Source organism: Tamandua tetradactyla, chromosome 23 (assembly GCF_023851605.1).
Source record: "Tamandua tetradactyla isolate mTamTet1 chromosome 23, mTamTet1.pri, whole genome shotgun sequence".
NCBI classification, from domain to species: domain Eukaryota; kingdom Metazoa; phylum Chordata; class Mammalia; order Pilosa; family Myrmecophagidae; genus Tamandua; species Tamandua tetradactyla.
Window position 1 is genome coordinate 52,600,361 of NC_135349.1, and position 17,766 is coordinate 52,618,126.

General features: G+C 39.4%; 1 protein-coding gene across 5 annotated transcripts in view; it reads right to left on the reverse strand.

Annotated features, from left to right (window-relative positions):
• The window catches only part of C23H16orf96 (chromosome 23 C16orf96 homolog), a 97,966-nt gene that overhangs the window by 60,999 nt on the left and 19,201 nt on the right, over window positions 1-17,766 (reverse strand). For all 5 annotated transcript variants that reach the window (XM_077141930.1, XM_077141933.1, XM_077141929.1 and 2 more), the window contains 3 exons: window positions 1,193-1,297; window positions 416-496; window positions 151-237 (listed from right to left, as the gene is read on the reverse strand). In XM_077141930.1, the coding sequence (XP_076998045.1) occupies window positions 151-237; window positions 416-496; window positions 1,193-1,297 (273 nt within the window). The remainder of the gene's footprint in view (window positions 1-150; window positions 238-415; window positions 497-1,192; window positions 1,298-17,766) is intronic.

Genomic DNA, 17,766 nt, shown 5'->3' on the forward strand with positions numbered 1-17,766 from the left:
GGCCAGGCTGGCCCCGCCTGCTTCCCACCCCAGGTCCCCAGCCTAGGTCCCCACCCCAGGCCAGCTTGGCAGCCCACTCACTTCCCTCCATCATCCCTGCTATTCTCCCTGCCCTCCTTCTCCCTTCCCTCCTCTTCCTCCTTCACTCACCGAGGAGAACATGGCATCATGGAGGCTGCTCCAGAGTACCACATCATCACTTTTGGGGAAGGAGTTCATCTTGTTCTGGGCAGAAATCTGGGAGGTGGGGGTGGTTGGGAGTGATGGCTGCATATTGCTTCCGCATCAACACTGCCCTTCACCCTTGCAAACAGACTGGCTTTTCCAGCTTTGTTTTGCTCCTCACTCTCCCACCCCCATACTCTGGGCCTGGAGGTGGGGAGACTAGGGAGGGAAGTGGGGCTGAGACCCTCACCACTTCCCGCTGTAAGGCACTCATCTTGCGGTTTTGCCCTTTCAGCTCTTTCAAAAGGTCATCCATTCTTTCTGGGTTCACCTGTCAAATGAGATAAGCCTGTCGGTCAGAGTTTTAAGTTCTGGCTCTAGCCCTGCTCCTTCCCACAGCTGGAATAGGAGGATTTAGTTCTAGAGGACTAAAAGCCTTGAGAAGAAAGAACAGATTCATTTCATCATGGTGTTTCCCAGAGAGCGTTAAGAGGGATGGCCAAAGGGTTCCAAGGGCAGATAAGATGTACAACAGTGCTAGGTTTATTTCTCCTTTTTGTGTGGACAGAGCTTTCTAGAAGAGGGAGAAGAGTTCTCTCTCTGCTAAGTTGGTGGACGGCCAAGACTTGAGGAATACCTACCTGAGAAGAGGAAACCATCATTCAGAACAAGAGATGTTGATGTTATATGAATACCTAGATCAGGCTGTACCTGAAGAAATTCTTGGGCTTTTTAGTAAATGAGGTAATAAATTCCTTTATTTTGCCCAATTAAGGATACACTGTTTCTGTCACAAGTGAGTTTCCTTACTAAGTGGCGGGTTGAGTATAGAGAGCCTGACAACAACCCAAGGATGCATAGGGCTCCGTGGAACAGGCCAAGTGGCTGGGCCTTATCAACTCGCCTTCTCTTGCTCTTGTAGCTGCTTCCTTTGACCAAGAACGAGCTTCTTATATCCTCCCTTTTGCCCCAAACACCTGAGGTCTGAGCAGAATGGCCACTGTGGAGGATTTGGGGTAGAATCTACCTTCTCAAAGTGGTCTTTCAGCTCGTCCACATCTTTCCTGAGATCATTGATGGTCGTCTTGAGTGTGTAAAGGTCAGTGAGCAGCTCCTGCAGAGTCTTCATGGACTGAAGAGGGGGGATAGGAGGGGGAAATGTGAAGTTAGGTGCGATGGTAGGAGAAGACAAGCAAAGTGCGGCAGCTCTCTGGTGGTGGCCATGGCCCAAGTGATCTTCTTGGTTCTCCAAGAAGCTCATCCAAGGCATGAGCTGGAATGAGCTCAGAGGAAAGGAAATGACATGAACATCAGTGGTACTCTGGGAGGGGAAAAGGTGACTCTGTGGCTGACTTGCTCAGTAGTCCAGGAGTTACTCGTCAGTAGGCATCTCATACCCATTCTTGCGTGATGCACACTAACCAGAGTAGTAACTTAGTGAGGAGACAGAGACCCCTAAGTGGAACCAGAGGATGGTTTGGAGCAAGGGCATCACAACTGGATTTGGATTTTTGAAAGATTCCTCTGGCTATATGTGGTAACTGGGTTTGGGAGGGCAAGAGGGGAAGTTGGAGGACTGGCAAAAGCAGCCGGTCACAATGCTGGGCTTATGGCTCAGCTCCAGTGCTGACAGGGGCTGTTACTGCATTTTTCTAGGCTTCAGATTCCTCAACTATGAAAAAATAAATGATAAAGTGTATATAGAACCTGGGTGCCAAGTTAGGAATTCAGTTAACAAAAATAACAAATATCAAACTGGCAGAGTAAGTCACTCTTTTTTAAAAAAATTTTTTTAAATACAAAAAAAAAAATCAAATAAACGCAAACATTCCTATTTTGATCATTCCATTCTACACATATAAGAGTAATTCACAATATCATCACATAGTTGCATAATCGTCATCATGATCATTTCTTAGAACATTTGCATCAATTCAGAAAAAGAAATAAAAAGACAACAGAAAAAGAAATAAAACAAAAACAGAAAAAAAATTATACATTCCATACCCCTTACCCCTACCTTTCACTGTTCACTAGCATTTCGAACTAAATTTATTCTAACATTTGTTCCCCCTTATTATTTATTTTTATTCCATACGTTCTACTTGTCTGTTGACAAGGTAGATAAAAGGAGCATCAGACACAAGGTTTTCACAATCACACAGTCACATTGTGAAAGCTGTATCATTATACAATCATCATCAAGAAACATGGCTACTGGAACACAGCTCTACATTTTCAGGCAGTTCCCTCCAGCCTCTCCATTACATCTTGAATAACAAGGTGATATCTACTTAATGCGTAAGAATAACCTCCAGGATAACCTCTCGACTCTGTTTGGAATCTCTCAGCCATTGACACTGTCTCATTTCACTCTTTCCCCTTTTGGTCGAGAAGGTTTTCTCAATCCCTTGATGCTGAGTCTCAGCTCATTCTAGGACTTCTGTCCCACGTTTCCAGGAAGGTCCACAGCCCTGGGAGTCATGTCCCACATAGACAGGGGGAGGGTGATGTGTTCGCTTGTTGTGTTGGCTGGACAGACAGGCCACATCTGAGCAACAAAAGAGGCTCTCTTGGCGGTAACACTTATTCCTAATTTTAAGTAGGCTTGACCTATCCTTTGTGGGATTAAGTTTCATGTGAACAAACCCCAAGACTGGGGGCTCTGCCTATAGCTTTGGTTGTCCACACTGCTTGTGAGAATATCAAGAATTCAACTTGGAGAGATTGAATTTTCCCCCATTCTCACCATTCCTCGAAGGGGACTTTGCAAATACTTTTCCACTCACTGATCAAATCACTCTGGGATTCACTAGGGCATCACTCTGGACAAACCAACAAAATCTCATGTCCTACCCAAGGTTCCATGTACTTATGGTGTTCAACCAAGCTATTATTACATAAGTTATATTAGGAAATGCACTAGTCAAAATATAAATTTTGTACCAAACAAACATTTTTTGCTTTAGTCTCACACATAAGTTGAAATTTTAAAATATTAATTACCATCTATTTTCAGCACTCAGATTAAGTCATTCTTTATCAATGATTACATTAAATGTAGATGATTAAAATTTCCAATTAGAAGACAGAATGAGTTTAGAAAACAAGACCAACTACATGTTATCTACAAGGGACATACTTTATATTAAAAAACACATGTAGTAAGTTGAAAATAAAAGGATAGAAAGAGATATACTATGCAACTAGTAGCCAAAAGAGAACTGGGTACCTATACTAATATGAGACAAAATAGACTAAGACAAACTGTTACTAGAGACAAAGGATATTTTATAATAAGAAAGGGTCAATCTCTCAGGAAGATATAATGATTTTATAAACATATTGGCACATAAGAACAGAGCCAGAAAATACATAAAGTATAAACTAACATAATTGAAAGGCCAAATAATCAATTATCATTAGAGACTTCAATATCCCACTCTCAATAAGGGATAGAACAACTACACAGAAAATCAACAAGGAAACAGAAGACAAGAACAACACTAGAAACCATCTAGGCCTAATAAATATCTATAAAGCATTCTACTCAACTACAACACTATAAAACAATTAAACCTAACAGACATACACAAAACACTCTACCCCAAAGCAGCAGAACACACATTTTTCTCAAGTGCACCTAAAACATTTTCCAGGATAGACTATATGATAAACCATAAAATAGCATCAATACATTTTTAAAGGATTTAAATCTTACAAAGTATGTTCTCTGATCACAATGTAATTAAATTAGAAACCAACAACAGAAGGAAATTTTGGAAATACAAATAGGTGGAAATGAAACAGCATACTGAGATGAATAAATGTGAAAACAAAATTTACGAAAACTCATGAGATGCAGTGAAAGCAATGCTTTTATGGAAATCACTTTACAGAAATAAAAAGGGCTGTAAGAGAATACTTTGAACAAATATACTCCAATAAATTGGATAAACTGGAGAAAACGGACAAATTGCTAGAAAAACACAAGCTATTAAAATGAATGCAAGAAGAAATAGAAATTCTAAATAGGCCTATAACATGTACGGAGACTGAATCAGTAAGTAATCAAAGATCTCCCAACAAAGAAAAGTCCAGGACCAGATAGCTTCACTGGTGATTTCTACCAAACATTTAAAGAAGAATTAATACCAGAAGGCATCACATTGAGTGAAATAAGCTAAAAACAAAAGGACAGATATTGTATGATTTCATTTATATATAATAATGAGAATATGTAAATTCATAGAGACAGAAAGTAGATTACAGGAAACCAGGGCTGGTAGGATGGGGAATGGAGAGTTACTGCTTAATAGGCAGTAACAATTAGGTGTGATGAAATAAAATTGGTAATGGATGGTGGTGATGGTAGCACAACAGTAGAATGTAATTAATACCAATGAACTGGATACTTGAAAGAATTAAAGATGGGAAATTTTATTTTGTATATAGTTTACCACAGTAAAAAATTTTATTTTGTATATAGTTTACCATGGTGACTCAGCAGGCAAGAACATTGGCCAAAGTGGCCCACCCCTACGTTTTATAAAATGCGTTTTATTTTAAAAATAATAAAATTTAAAGTGGTAAAAAAATAAAATAATTAACACCAATCCTTTTCAAATTCTCCCCCAAAATGAAGAAGGCAGGAACATTTCCTAACTCATTCTAGGAGACCAGCATTACCCTGATACCCAAAGTCAGAAACAGAAACTAGTAGAAAAGATAATTACATACCAATATCCCTTTTGAATACAGACACAAAAATCCTCAATAAAGTAGTAGCAAACCTACTTTTGCTTTATATAAAAAGGACTATATAGCATGATCAAGCAATATTATGCCTGTAATGCAAGAGGAGTTGAACAGATAATAAGACTGGAAGCTTTCTCCTAAGATCAAGAAAAAGACAAGGATGCCTGCTGTTGCCACTTCTATTTGACGTGTACTGGAAGTTCTGGTCAAAGCATTAGGAAAAAAGAAGAAGAAGGAGAAGGAGGAGGAGGAGGAGGAGAAAAGGCATCCAAACTGGAAAAGAAATAAAACTCTCTATTTGCTAATGATATGACCTTGTGTTCTAGTTTGCTAGCTGCCGGAATGCAGCATACCAGGAACAGAATAGCGTTTTAAAAAGGGAATTTAATAAAAGTTGCTAGTTTACAGTTCTAAGGCTGAGAAAATGTCCCAATTAAAACAAGTCTATAGAAATATCCAATCAAAGGCATCTAGAGAAAGATACCTTAGTTGAAGAAGGCGGATGAAGTTCAGGGTTTCTCTCTCAAGTGGAAAGGCACATGGTGAGCGTAGTCAGGGCTTCTCTCTCAGCTGGCAGGGCACATGTCGAACATGGCGTCATCTGCTAGCTTTCTCTCCTGGCTTCCTGTTTCATGAAGCTCCCCAGGAGGCATTTTCCTTCTTCATCTCCAAAAGTCGCTGGCTGGTGGACTCTGCTTCGTGGTGCTGCAGCATTCTCTGCTCTTTCTGAATCTCATTCATTCTCCAAAATGTTTCCTCTTTTATAGGACTCCAGAAACTAATCAAGACCCAACCAAATGGGTGGAGACACAGCTCCACCTAATACAGACTAACGACCATTCTTGATTAAATCACATCTCCGGGGAGATGATCTAATTACAGTTTCAAACATACAATACTGAATAGGGATTATAAGAAATGGCTGGATTTATAAAATGGGATTAGGATTAAAGCATGGCTTTTCTAGAGTACATACATCCTTTCAAACCATATTATACAATATAGAATACACAATACAATATGGAATATACAATTTTCACCTTGTATTTAGAAAATTCTAAAGAATCCACCAAGAAATACAAAGAATTAGTTGTATTTCTGTATACTAGCAATGAACAATCCAAAAAGGAAATTCCATTTACAATAGCATCCAAAATGCTAAAATATCTATGAGTAAATTTAACCAAGAAGACTCAAGAATTACACACTGAAAACTACAAAACTACAAGAGATGAAAGATCTAAATAATGCAAAAAAAAAATCTCATGTTCTTGGATTGGAAGACTTAATATTTTCAGATAATAATACTGTCCCAAACAATCTAAGATACAAAGCAACCCCTATAAAAATTCATTGACTTTTTTTTGGCAGAAATGGAAAACCCATGCTAAAACTCAAATGGAATTTCAAGGTACCCAGTTTAGCCAAAACAATCTTGAAAAAGATCAACACTGGAAGACTCACACTTCCTGACTTCAAAACTTATTACAAAGCTATAGCAATCAGATCAGTGTGGTACTGGCATAACAGTAGATATATCACTCAATGGAACAGAATTGAGAGCTCAGAAATAATCCCCCACATCTGAGATCCACTGATTTTCAACAAGGGTGTCAAATACATTCAATAAGGAGAGAACAGTTTCTTCAGTATATAGACACTGGGACAATATACACACAAAGTAATGAACCTGAATTTCTACCCTATGCCATATACAAAAATTAACTCAAAATGGATGAAAGATCTAAAATTAAGAGCTAAAACTATAAAACTCAGAAACTTAGATTTAGCAATGATTCCTTAAATACAAAACCAAAAACACAGGAAATGAAAGAAAAAATATATAAACTGGACTTCATTAAAATTAAAAATGTTTGTGCATCAAAGGACACTAACAGAGTGAAAAGATAACGCACAGATGGGTTGAATGGGAGAACGGGAAAAATGAGAGAAAATATTTGCAAATCATTCATCTCATAAAGGATATAAAGAACTATAACTCAGTACAAAAAGACAACTCAATTTAAAAATATACAATGGATCAGGTCATGCCACAGTGGCTCAGCAGGCAGCATTCCCACCTGCCATGCAGGAGACCCAGGTTCAATTCCCAGGGCCTAACCATGCCAAAAAAAAAAAAAAATTAAAAATGTACAATGGATCAACATGGCAAAGTAAGACAGTTACTGGAAACCATTCCCCAGAGATACAGCAAAAACAAAAAGGACAATTCTTACTCATTCAGAACTCTGGAGGAAAGTAAAGACGGGACAAGAATCCCACAAATGCTGAATCATCAAAAGAAAAATATCATGCAGGAAACCTCCCACCCCCTCACTTGGTCCCACACAACTTGGGAAGGGCCCAGAGATGCAACCATGACTCCTCCCACCTCCCACCAGGGACACAGACTATAAAATCCCTCACAGCAGTGAGATGGATCCACACCCATATCCAGACCCAGAGACTCAAGCCCACAGGGACCTGCAGTAGGACCCAGCTGCTGGGGAGGGTGGACTATAAATAAGGAGGAGTTTTCAAAATGTAGGATTAGGGAGAATCTTTCCCAAAAGCAGCAAGAAGCCAGGCAGTAACTGCCCAAATCATCTGTTTGGGGACCCAAGCGCACAGGGGAGGACATCTCAACTCCAAGGTCAGTGAGGGACAAAGACTCTGAGAAAACATGGACTGTGACTGTGTTTCCAGCCCAGGGTCCTGGAGCCTATCCCCCAACCATAAAGGAAACAGTAGTGGGCAGCCTAATCTTTGCCTGGGGGACAGCTGCAGACTGGGTTGGCTGAGGAAATCCTCCACCCCAAGTGAAATGGGGGCACAGGCCCACATCAAGCCACATCTTGGCTGGTGAAGTGAGTGCAGAGAAACCTGCAGTTCCAGCCCTGCCAGTTAGATGCTGCCTGGGCTCCAGGAGGTAAATAGCTTCTAAGGACATTTAATAACCAAAGAACACCATTTTCTGAGATGTCTGGAAAGTGCAGGGGAACTGCAGGGCTTTTCAGAGTCTCTCCAGATCCTTGTCCCAGGCCCATGAGAGCTGATCCACACACCCTGCTTGGGTACCTGGCCCTATATTGGCTGAGAAATATGAACAACCCAACTGTCAAAGTAGTACCCTAATACAGACCCAGGCAACAACTAAATCCTACACAAGAGAGAGAAATCAACCTTCAGAATAGGCCCATCAAGATATTCAGATTACCTGATATCAGCAAAAACTCACAAACTCAAGAAGAAGTGGCCCAGTCAAAGGAACAGATCAAAAGTCAGAGGAGAGACCGGCTCCTCCGCCACCATCCTCGACAGTCTTGCCACCCTCACCTTCCCTCCTCCAGAACAGCTGCTAGGGGAGTAGAAACGATACAGAACAGCTCCCAGAGCCACGACAGAGATAAAAAAGACGGCGTACTCCATCCTGGAACGGCTGACTGTCTGGGAGAACCAGCTCCGGTGAGATCGCCGAGGGGCGCGGGCTTTCCCAGGCGGGGCGGCAAGCGGCCGGAGTCCCTCCCTTCCTCCTTCCCGGGCCAGCTGGCAGAATTGGGCAGGCAGTCCCCTCAAGCCGCGGCGGCTGGCGCCCCCACCACGCGAGGCCCCCCGGACCAACTGAGAGAATTGGATCGGAAATCCCCAGACCACGGAGAACGGTGACCGGGGGGGTCCCTTCCAAACACGTGACTCCCCGGTCCGGCTGGGAACGGTGCACTCTCCCAGGCTGCGGCAGCTGGCACCCTCCCGCCATGCTTGGCGCCCCGGGCTGACTAGGAAATTCAGACGGGCGCTCTCCCGGGCTGCGGCGGCTGGCGACTCTCCCCGCGTTCGGACCCCCGGGCTGGCTGGCACTCTTCCAAGCTGCTTCAGCTGGCGAACCTCCACCATGGCGAGAGTTTTCCAAAGTTAAAGGACCCACAACACATTTTACTGGTGGGACCTGCAGACAAACGTGTGCCACGAGCGCCACCTACTGGGCAGGATAAGAAAAACAGAACCCAGAGATTTCACAGAAAAATCTTTCAACCTGTTGGGTCCAACACCCAGGGAAATCTGACTAAATGCCCAGACGCCAGCAGAAGATAATGGATCACGCTCAGAAAATTGAAAATATGGCCCAGTCAAAGGAACAAACCAATAGTTCAAATGAGATACAGGAGCTGAGACAACTAATGCTGAATATACAAACAGAAATGGAAAACCTCTTCAAAAACGAAATCGATAAATTGAGGGAGGACATGAAGAAGACATGGGCTGAACAAAAAGAAGAAACAGAAAAACTGAAAAAACAAATCACAGAGCTTATGGAAGTGAAGGATAAAGTAGAAAAGATGGAAAAAACAATGGATACCTACAATGATAGATTTAAAGAGACAGAAGATAGAATTAGTGATTTGGAGGATGGAACATCTGAATTCCAAAAAGAAACAGAAACTATCGGGAAAAGAATGGAAAAATTTGAACAGGGTATCAGGGAACTCAAGGACAATATGAACCGCACAAATATATGTGTTGTGGGTGTCCCAGAAGGAGAAGAGAAGGGAAAAGGAGGAGAAAAACTAATGGAAGAAATTATCACTGAAAATTTCCCAACTCTTATGAAAGACCTAAAATTACAGATCCAAGAAGTGCAGCGCACCCCAAAGAGATTAGACCCAAATAGGCGTTCTCTAAGACACTTACTAGTTAGAATGTCAGAGGTCAAAGAGAAAGAGAGGATCTTGAAAGCAGCAAGAGAAAAACAATGCATCACATACAAGGGAAACCCAATAACACTATGTGTAGATTTCTCAGCAGAAACCATGGAAGCTAGAAGACAGTGGGATGATATATTTAAATTACTAAAAGAGAAAAACTGCCAACCAAGACTCCTATATCCAGCAAAATTGTCCTTCAAAAATGAGGGAGAAATTAAAACATTCTCAGACAAGAAGTCACTGAGAGAATTTGTGACCAAGAGACCAGCTCTGCAAGAAATACTAAAGGGAGCACTAGAGTCAGAACCGAGAAGACAGAAGAGAGAGGTATGGAGAAGAGTGTAGAAAGAAGGAAAGTCAGATATGATATATATAATACAAAAGGCAAAATGGTAGAGGAAAATATTATCCAAACAGTAATAACACTAAATGTTAATGGATTGAACTCCCCAATCAAAAGAAATAGACTGGCAGAATGGATTAAAAAACAGGATCCTTCTATATGCTGTCTACAGGAAACACATCTTAGACCCAAAGATAAACATAGGTTGAAAGTGAAAGGTTGGGAAAAGATATTTCATGCAAATAACAACCAGAAAAGAGCAGGAGTAGCTATACTAATATCCAACAAATTAGACTTCAAATGTAAAACAGTTAAAAGAGACAAAGAAGGATACTATGTACTAATAAAAGGAACAATTCAACAAGAAGACATAACAATCATAAATATTTATGCACCAAACCAGAATGCCCCAAAATACGTGAGGCAAACACTGCAAACACTGAAAAGGGAAATAGACACATCTACCATAACAGTTGGAGACTTCAATTCCCCACTCTCATCAATGGACAGAACATCTAGACAGAGGATCAATAAAGAAACAGAGAATTTGAATATGACAATAAATGAGCTAGACTTAACAGACATTTATAGGACATTACACCCCACAACAGCAGGATACACCTTTTTCCCAAGTGCTCATGGATCATTCTCAAAGGTAGACCATATGCTGGGTCACAAAGCAAGTCTCAACAAATTTAAAAAGACTGAAATCATACACAACACTTTCTCAGATCACAAAGGAATGAAGTTGGAAATCAATAATAGGCAGAGCGCCAGAAAATTCACAAATACATGGAGGCTCAACAACACACTCTTAAACAACCAGTGGGTCAAGGAAGAAATTACAAGAGAAATCAATAAATATCTCAAGGTAAATGAAAATGAAAACACAACATATCAAAACTTATGGGACGCAGCAAAGACAGTGCCAAAAAGGAAATTTATTGCCCTAAATGCCTATATCAAAAAAGAAGAAAGGGAAAAACTTCAGGAATTAACTGTCCACTTGGAAGAACTGGAGAAAGAACAGCAAACTAATCCCAAAGCAAGCAAAAGGAAAGAAATAACAAAGATTAGAGCAGAAATAAATGAAATTGAAAACATGAAAACAATAGACAAAATGAATAAAACCAGAAGTTGGTTCTATGAGAAAATCAGTAAGATTGATGGGCCCTTAGCAAGATTGACAAAAAGAAGAAGAGAGAGGATGCAAATAAATAAGATCAGTAATGGAAGAGAAGACATAACCACTGACCTCACAGAAATAAAGGAGGTAATAACAGGATACTATGAACAAATTTATGCTAATAAATACAACAATGTAGATGAAATGGACAACTTCCTAGAAAGGCATGAACAACAAACTTTGACTCAAGAAGAAACAGATGACCTCAACAAACCAATCACAAGTAAAGAAATTGAATCAGTCATTAAAAAGCTTCCCAAAAAGAAAAGTCCAGGACCAGACGGCTTCACATGTGAATTCTACCAAACATTCCAGAAAGAATTAGTACTGATCCTGCTCAAAATCTTCAAAAAAATTGAAGAGGAGGGAAAGCTACCTAATTCATTCCATGAAGCCAACATCACCCTCATACCAAAACTAGGCAAAGATATTACAAAAAAAGAAAACTACAGACCAATCTCTCTAATGAATATAGATGCAAAAATCCTCAACAAAATTCTAGCAAATCGAATCCAGCAACACATTGAAAGAATTATACATCATGACCAAGTAGGATTCATCCCAGGTATGCAAGGATGGTTCAACATAAGAAAATCAATTAATGTAATACACCATATCAACAAATCAAAGCAGAAAAATCACATGATCATCTCAATTGATGCAGAGAAGGCATTTGACAAGATTCAACATCCTTTCCTGTTGAAAACACTTCAAAGGATAGGAATACAGGGAATTTCCTTAAAATGATAAAGGAAATATATGAAAAAACCCACAGCTAATATCATCCTCAATGGGGAAAAGCTGAAAACTTTTCCCTTAAGATCAGGAACAAGATAAGGATGTCCACTATCACCACTGTTATTCAACATCATGTTGGAAGTTCTAGCCAGAGCAATCAGAAAAGAAAAAGAAATACAAGGCATCAAAATTGGAAAGGAAGAAGTAAAACTATCACTGTCTGCAGATGATAAGATACTATACGTCGAAAACCCTGAAAAATCCACAGCAAAACTACTAGAGCTAATAAACAAGTACAGCAAACTGGCAGGGTACAAGATCAACATTCAAAAATCTATAGTGTTTCTATACACTAGTAATGAACAAGCTGAGGGGGAAATCAAGAAACAAATTCCATTTACAATTGCAACTGAAATAATAAAATACTTAGGAATAAATTTAACTAAAGAAACAAAAGACCTATACAAAGAAAACTACCAGAAACTGTTAAAAGAAATCACAGAAGACCTAAATAGATGGAAGGGCATACCGTGTTCATGGATTGGAAGACTAAATATAGTTAAGATGTCAATTCTACCTAAATTGATTTACAGATTCAACGCAATACCAATCAAAATCCCAACAACTTACTTTTCAGAAATAGAAAAAACAATAAGCAAATTTATCTGGAAGGGCAGGGAGCCCCAAATTGCTAAAAGTATCTTGAGGAAAAAAAGCGAAGCTGGAGGTCTCACGCTGCTGAACTTTAAGGCATATTATGAAGCCACAGTGGTCAAAACAGCATGGTACTGGCATAAAGATAGATATATTGACCAATGGAATCGAATAGAGTGTTCAGATATAGACCCTCTCATCTACGGACATTTGATCTTTGATAAGACAGTCAAGCCAACTCACCTGGGACAGAACAGTCTCTTCAATAAATGGTGCCTAGAGAACTGGATATCCATATGCAAAAGAATGAAAGAGGACCCATATCTCACACCCCATACAAAAGTTAACTCAAAATGGATCAAAGATCTAAACATCAGGTCTAAGACCATAAAACAGAGGAAAATGTAGGGAAATATCTTATAAATCTTGTAATTGGAGGCAGTTTTATAGACCTTACACCCAAAGCAAGAGCACTGAAGAAAGATAGAAATAAATGGGAACTCCTCAAAATTAAACACTTTTGTGCATCAAAGAACTTCATCAAGAAAGTAAAAAGACAGCCTACACAATGGGAGACAATGTTTGGAAATGACATATCAGATAAAGATCTAGTATCCAGAATTTATAAAGAGATTGTTCAACTCAACAACAAAGAGACAGCCAATCCAATTACAAAATGGGAAAAGACTTGAACAGACACTTCTCAGAAGAGGAAATACAAATGGCCAAAAGGCACATGAAGAGATGCTCAACGTCCCTGGACATTAGAGAAATGCAAATCAAAACCACAATGAGATATCATCTCACACCTACCAGAATGGCCATTATCAACAAAACAGAAAATGACAAGTGCTGGAGAGGATGTGGAGAAAGAGGCACACTTATTCACTGTTGGTGGGAATGTCAAATGGTGCAACCACTGTGGAAGGCAGTTTGGCGGTTCCTCAAGAAGCTGAATATAGAATTGCCATACGACCCAGAAATACCATTGCTAGGTATCTACTCTGAGGACATAAGGGCAAAGACACAAACGGACATTTGCACACCAGTGTTTATAGCAGCATTATTTACAATTGCAAAGAGATGGAAACAGCCAAAATGGCCATCAACAGACGAGTGGCTAAACAAATTGTGGTATATACATACAATGGAATATTATGCAGCTTTAAGACAGAATAAACTTATGAAGTATGTAAGAACATGGATGGACCTTGTGAACATTATGCTGAGTGAGACTAGCCAAAAATTAAAGTACAAATACTGTATGGTCTCATTGATATGAACTGACATTAGAATAAACTTGGAATATTTCCTTAGTAACAGAGACCATCAGGTGATAGAAATAGGGTAAGATAATGGGTAATTGGAGCTGAAGGGATACAGACTGTGCAACAGGACTGGATAAAAAAACTCAGAAATGGACAGCACAATACTACCTAACTGTAATATAATTATGTTAAAACACTGAATGAAGCTGCATGTGAGAATGATAGAGAGAGGAGGGCTGGGGACATATTGAAATCAGAAAGATAGATGTTAAAGATTGAGATGGTATAATCTAGGAATGTCTAGAGTGTATAATAACAGTGAAATGTACAAAGTACAATTTTAAAAATGTTTTTGCATGAAGAAGAACAAAGGAATGTCATTATTGCAGGGTACTGAAAATAGATGGTAATTAATATTTTAAAATGTCACCTCCTGTGTGAGACTAAAGCAAAAAATGTTTATCTGTTACAAAATTAATATTTTGACTAGTGCATTTCCTAATATAACTTATGTAGATAATTTGATTGAATGCCATAAGTACTTGGAATCTCCGGTCGGACATGAGATTTTGTTGGTTTGTCCAGAGTGATGCCCTGATGAATCCCAGAGTGATTCGATCAGTGAGTGGAAAAGTATCTGCAAAGCCCCCTTCGGGGAGTGGTGAGAACGGGGAGAAATTCAACTTCCCCAAGTTGAATTCTTGATATTCTCACAAACAGTGTGGACAACCAAAGCTATAGGCAGAGCCCCCAGTCTTGGGGTTTGTTCATATGAAACTTAACCCCGCAAAGGATAGGTCAAGTCTACTTAAAATTTAGGACTAAGAGTCACCCCCAAGAGAGCCTCTTTTGTTGCTCAGATGTGGCCCTTCTCTCCAGCCAACACAACAAGCATTCTCACCACCCTACTCCTCTCTATGTGGGACATGACTCCCACGGGTGTGGACCTTCCTGGCAACGTGGGACAGAGATCTTGGAATGAGCGGAGACTCAGCATCAAGGGATTGAGAAAAACCCTAGAATGAGCTGAGACTTAGCATCAAGGGATTGAGAAAACCTTCTCGACCAAAAGGGGGAAGAGGGAAATGAGACAAAGTGTCAATGACTGAGAGATTCCAGAGTCAAGAGGTTATCCTGGAGGTTATTCTTATGCATCAAGTAGATATCATCTTGTTATTCAAGATGTAATGGAGAGGCTGAGGGAACTACCTGAAAATGTAGAGCTGTGTTCCAGTAGCCATGTTTCTTGATGATGATTGTATAATGATATAGCTTTCACAATGTGACTGTGTGATTGTGAAAACCTTGTGTCTGATGCTCCTTTCTTCTACCTTGTGAACAGATGAGTAGAATATATGGAATAAAAATAAATAATAGGGGGAACAAATGTTAAAATAATTTAGTTTGAAATGCTAGTGATCAATGAAAGCGAGGGATAAGGGGTATGGTATGTAAAATTGTTTTTTTCTGTTTTTGTTTTATTTTACCGTTGTCTTTTTATGTCTTTTTCTGAATTGATGCAGATGTGTGGGAAATGATCATGATGATGAATATGCAACTATGTGATGATATTGTGAATTGCTGAGTGTATGTGTTGGGAATGTTTGTGCTTCTTGTAATTTTTTAATTAATAAAAAAGTTTTTAAAATGTTTGCATTGTATGTTGATTGATTTTATGAATAAAAATTAAAAAAAAACAAACAAAACTGCATTAAAAAAGAAAAACCATTAGATTGGCAGAATGGATTAGAAAAAAAAAAAGCAGAACTGGGAAGACCAGGAAGGAAAAGGAAAAGGAGGATGGGATAATGAACTTGAACAGACATTTCTCCAAAGAAGATATACAAATGGCCAATAAGCACATGAAAAGATGCTCAACATTATTAGGCATTAGAGAAATTTAAATAAAAACCACAATGAGATACCACCTCATAGCCATTAGGATGGCTTTAATAAAAAAGAGATTAACAGGTTGCAAGGATGTAGAGAAATTTGAACACTCATACACTGCTAGTGGGACTGTGAAATGGTACAGCTGATTTTGGGAAACTCTAAACATAGAGTGACCATATGACTTGGCAATTCCACCTTCAGGTATACACGCAAGAGAAATGAAAACATATGTTCATATATCCAAGGTTAAGGGGAGTTGTTCCTTAATGGGTACAGGGTTTTACTTTGGAGTGATAAAAAAGTTTTGGAAATAGATGGTGATGGTTGCATAGCATTACGAATGCAATTAATGTCAATAAGTTGTACACTTAAAAATGGTAAAAATGCAATGGTATAGTCTTCTTTAGAAAATGCTTATAAGAAAACAGGGGCCTAGATTGTAAGCTTTTATAGCAGACACATTAAGTCTGGAGTGATAATTATTATTTCTGGATTTCAAGAGGCTGTTTTATATATACATATATAACCTGATACCTAGACATAAGAACAAAGCTGATCAAGTTGGGGTTAAAGTAATTCAGAACATAGGGGTAAGGAAGACAGTGTCTATATTTTAGAACCACAAATACTCTTTGAGACCAAAGGAAGAAAGGTTTAGTTAATCTGGAACTGAAATTTTCTGTTGCGCATAATCTAATTCAACCTATCTGTATAGCTCATCTGAACAGCTGAAACACAGGAAGCCCAAAATAAGAAAGAGGTCCTTTAATCCTGTATAGATTATTGTAATGCCTGAATATATCCTACAGTATACTATTAAACAAATAACCAAAAAATATCGGCAAAGTCCCTTGAGGGATGAGAGAAAGAATATGTAACTACTAAACCTTACCATCAGGAAATCCCCTGAAGCTGTGTCAAACTTTAGGGACACCCAAATCAAAAGGCCACGTCCTCGATCCTGAGGCTTACTCTTGTGAAGCTTATGTAGGTAGCGGAGAAGCTTAGTCTACCTATAGGTATGCCTAAGAGTTACTTCTGGAGGACCTCTGTTGTTGCTCAGATGTGGCCTCACTCTCTCTAAGCCCAATTCTGCAAGTGAAATCATTGCCCTTCCCCCTACGTGGGACATGACATCCAGGGAGGAAAGTCTCCCTGGCAATGTGGGGGATGACTCCCAGGGATGAATCTGGCTCTGGCACTGTGAGATCAACAATTCCATCCTGACCAAAAGGGGGAAAACAAGTGTAACTAATAAAGTATCAGTGGCAGAGAGAGAAAGTTAGAGTCGAGAGGCTACTCTGGAGGTTGCTCTTATGCAAGCTTCAGTTAGATCTTGCTACCTATCATAACCTGCCAACCCCCAACCAGGACCATTCCAGATAATCCTAAAGAACACCTAGGGCAATATATAAGATTCCACAAGGGTTCCATGCACTAGAGTAACTTCTCAGAAACCTACAACCTCCAGAAGGGTCCCTCAACCAGATAAGTCCTGAAACCTAGAGGGCCCAGCCTCTCCAGAACATCAGATAGTTCCATCTTCCTACCCTATACTAGTGACAGACCCTCCCAACATGAAAAAGTTAGAATGGTCATAGCCTAAACAACCCTAAAGAGAGGGATGGAAAGATCAAAGGTGATGGTGGAGTTATACAGAGAAGATAGGATTTAACAAATGAATATGAATTTGGATCATTAAATTGATATCTCTTTTAGTTTCTAGTATCTTAGAGCAGCTAGAAGCAAAAACCTAAAATTGTGGAATTGTAATCCATGTAAAACTCTGAAATATGTCCTACAACTAATTGTGGTGCTGTGCTTTGAAATTCATTGCTTTTCTGTATATATGTCATTTTTCACACACAAAAAAGAAAAAAGTCGATTGTGATGATAAAAAAAAATATTTATTCCTTCTAGTCTCCTATATTCTGGAGCAGCTGGAAGGAAAAATCAGAGAGGATCATATGGTAGCCCATGGAAAACTCTGGGATCTGTACTGTAACTACTTGTTGACGAGTGCTTTGAAAACTATTGCTTTTTTCATTTCTTTGCTTT